Source organism: Rhinoderma darwinii, chromosome 1 (assembly GCF_050947455.1).
Source record: "Rhinoderma darwinii isolate aRhiDar2 chromosome 1, aRhiDar2.hap1, whole genome shotgun sequence".
Classification (NCBI taxonomy): Eukaryota; Metazoa; Chordata; class Amphibia; order Anura; family Rhinodermatidae; genus Rhinoderma; species Rhinoderma darwinii.
In genome coordinates, this window is record NC_134687.1 from 64,676,692 (window position 1) to 64,680,182 (window position 3,491).

Genomic DNA, 3,491 nt, shown 5'->3' on the forward strand with positions numbered 1-3,491 from the left:
GTCATCCTGGCATCTTGGGCACCAAACACCTCATTACCAGAAACTATTGGTGGCCTGGGTTGCCTAAAGATGTCAGGGCTTACGTCGCCGCTTGTGAGGTTTGCGCTAGGTCCAAAACCCCTAGGTCCCGACCTGCGGGCCTACTACGTTCCTTGCCCATTCCCCAGAGACCTTGGACCCATATCTCCATGGATTTTATCACCGATTTGCCTCCATCTCAGGGCAAGTCGGTGGTGTGGGTGGTAGTCGACCGCTTCAGCAAGATGTGCCACTTTGTGCCCCTTAAGAAGCTACCTAACGCCAAGACGTTAGCTTCTTTGTTTGTGAAACACATCCTGCGTCTCCATGGGGCCCCAGTCAATATCGTTTCTGACAGAGGGGTACAATTTGTTTCCTTATTTTGGAGAGCTTTTTGTAAAAAGTTGGAGATTGATCTGTCCTTCTCCTCCGCCTTCCATCCCGAAACTAATGGCCAAACGGAAAGGACCAACCAATCCCTGGAACAATATTTAAGGTGTTTCATCTCTGACTGTCAATTCGATTGGGTCTCATTCCTTCCCCTTGCTGAATTTTCCCTGAATAACCGGGTCAGTAACTCGTCAGGGGTCTCCCCGTTTTTCTTTAATTTCGGGTTTAACCCAAGGTTCTCCTCCGTCTCCCCTGGTTGTTCCAATAATCCTGAGGTAGAGGAGGTTCATCGGGAACTGTGCACTGTCTGGGCCCAGGTTCAGAAGAACCTAGAGGCGTCCCAGAGCGCACAAAAGATTCAGGCGGATAGTAGACGTTCTGCTAACCCCCGGTTTGTCGTCGGGGATTTGGTCTGGTTGTCGTCCAGGAACTTGCGCCTTAAGGTCCCGTCCAGGAAGTTTGCTCAGTAGGATGGTCCAGGGCTCCCTCCAGTACCTGGTTCATTGGAGAGGATACGGGCCGGAGGAGAGGACTTGGGTACCTGCCCGTGATGTTCACGCTGGGGTATTGATCAGGAGGTTCCACCTCCTCTTCCCCACTAAACCGGGTCCCCTTAGTAAGGGTCCGGTGGCCCATCATAAAAGGGGGAGTACTGTTAGGGATCTGCCAGGTACTTCATCTAGCTATACTCCTGGGATTAATCAATCCACACCTGAGGCCAGACCTGTTCGACTGACACCATCTCCCACCAACCAGGGTGGCAGGCTCAGGAGTGGGAGAGCCTATCGCGGCCTGGTCTCTCGGAGTTAGCTCCGCCCCCTGCCCTTTATTACCTGCCCTGTGCTCTCCCTCAGTGCTTGTAATTCTTTTGGATTCCTGGCCCCACTGCTGCTTGCTCCAGCCTGCTTCTGCCGTGCTTCTGCCTTGCTGCAGTTCTGCTTGACCTGCTTTGCTTGCCCTGGCTTGCTTCTGTCTCCGTGCCCGCTCGGGTGTACTCCTTCGTCCTGGTCCTGACTGTTCGTTCGCCGCCCCGTTTCCTCGTGGCGTTCCGTGGCTACTGCCCCTTCCCTTGCGTGTTCCCTGTTTGTCTTCCTGTGCACTTAGCCAGCGTAGGGACCGCCGCCCAGTTGTACCTCGTCGCCTAGGGCGGGTCGTTGCAAGTAGGCAGGGACAGGGCGGTGGGTAGATTACGGCTCACTTTCCCTTCACCTCCTTCCTGCCATTACAGTTTGGATATAGGGCCCTAGCAGTTGGAATTACACATGAAAGGCTTTCACATAGAGCCCCAGCAGACAGTATCCCGTATGATAGGCTTAGATACAGGGTCCAGCAGACAGTATCCCGTATGATAGGCTTAGATACAGGGTCCAGCAGAAAGTATCCATTAATAAACTTACCCTCCCAAGTCCTTAGTCCGGTTCTCTTCACATCAGGCGCAGCGATGGGTCCTAATGCCATTCAGCGTCCGGATGTTACCTGCTGAATGGCTTCAGGACCCAGTGCAGCGCCCGAATTAAAGAGGACAAGAGTGGGGAGGGTAAGTATATGGACACGTTACTCCATCGGCCGGCGGCAACACAGCAGGCCTATTTTTAACCTTGCCTTGCAGCCCCGTCTTGTCTATGTATTCGACTGCTTTAAATTAATAACCACCAGTCACACACATGTCTGAATAATGACGCCCACATTGTTTGTGCTATTGAAATGCTAAAACATGTTAGATTTACTTTTTTTTGCAGTTTAGCAATATTTTAATGTTGAGTAATATGTCCTATTTAATTAACAAGGTAAAATGGTATTAAAAAGTATTATGTCTTTTCTCCGCAGAGCACTGATCTTGAGACAACATTGGGAAGAATAGAGGAGGCAATGCCATTATATAGAAAAATCTAGGTGGTTCTTTAGCATGTTGTCAAAAAGCTGAATTTCCAAGGATTGATGGAACTCCAAAAGAGGCTCATCTCTTACTAACAAGCTGATCATATCTCTTAACATTGCGGGAAGATGAACGCCATTAAATGCGTGTTGGTTGGGGATGCTGCTGTTGGGAAGACTTCACTTCTCGTCCGCTTCACATCTGAGACCTTTCCGGACGACTATAAACCCACTGTCTATGAGAACACAGGAGTAGATGTTTTTATGGATGGGGTGCAAATAAGCCTTGGACTTTGGGACACTGCGGGCAATGATGCATTTAAAACTATTCGTCCCATTTCATTTCAGCACGCAGACATTGTCTTGCTTTGCTTCTCCGTAGCCAATCATTCTTCATTTCTAAATGTGAGGAACAAATGGATTACTGAGGTCAAACACCATCTCCCCCATATACCAGTGCTTGTTGTTGCCACACAGACTGATCAAAGAGAGCTAAACCACTCACGAGTGCCATGCATCAGCTCTGCAGACGGTAAACAGCTGGCACAAGATGTCCGAGCCAAAGGATACTTGGAGTGCTCAGCTCTAAGTAACCGGGGAGTCCAGCAAGTATTTGAATGTGCTGTGAGGACTGCAGTCAACCAAGCCAAGAAAAAAGCGAGACGAAAGCGTTTCTCTGTCAATGAGTGCAAAATTATTTGAACTGCTTCATCTTCCAGGATATGTTTCCTCAACCTACATGCTCAATATTTTCTGTTTAGTTATATTATTATAATTTTTTGTCCTAGATATAATGCTAGATGGGGATTGGAAAGATTCCTGCAAAGATATAATGTCTAGTAGAAGCATGGAGGAATTTGAGGACGTTTTTTTTGTTTTCTGCAAAACATAAATAACATATTTATTTTACTTTTACAGCAGAAGAAATAATACATAAACAAAATAAAATACAAACTGAGTATATGAGCTGATGTTACACGCATTACTCTATGCAGGAAATAGTATCGGTATAAGTTCAATGTAGTCAGGCAATGAAACCACATGAAAAATATATCATGTGCATTGATGAGCTGTTTCTGGTAGAAGAAATCTGTGCCATAATAGCACCTGGTGCTCTGCTTATACGTGCCCAGACCAATATTAAGACATCCCTTCAGTAAAAAATTTTAATATTCAGTCTCAGTTTGAGTTTAATGTGAATGTCCCCC

General features: G+C 47.3%; 1 protein-coding gene across 1 annotated transcript; it reads left to right on the top strand.

The window, feature by feature from the left end:
• Positions 1–2,282: 2,282 nt before the first annotated feature.
• On the top strand, positions 2,283–2,992 carry RHOH (ras homolog family member H). The gene has a single exon (XM_075849591.1). The coding sequence runs from the start codon at positions 2,413–2,415 to the stop codon at positions 2,983–2,985; it is 573 nt and encodes a 190-aa protein (XP_075705706.1). The 5' UTR covers positions 2,283–2,412; the 3' UTR covers positions 2,986–2,992.
• Positions 2,993–3,491: the final 499 nt, after the last annotated feature.

What these genes read in the sequence shown, in the direction of transcription:
- RHOH (XM_075849591.1), top strand. Translation starts at nt 2,413, where the DNA reads ATGAACGCCATTAAATGCGTGTTGGTTGGGGATGCTGCTGTTGGGAAG.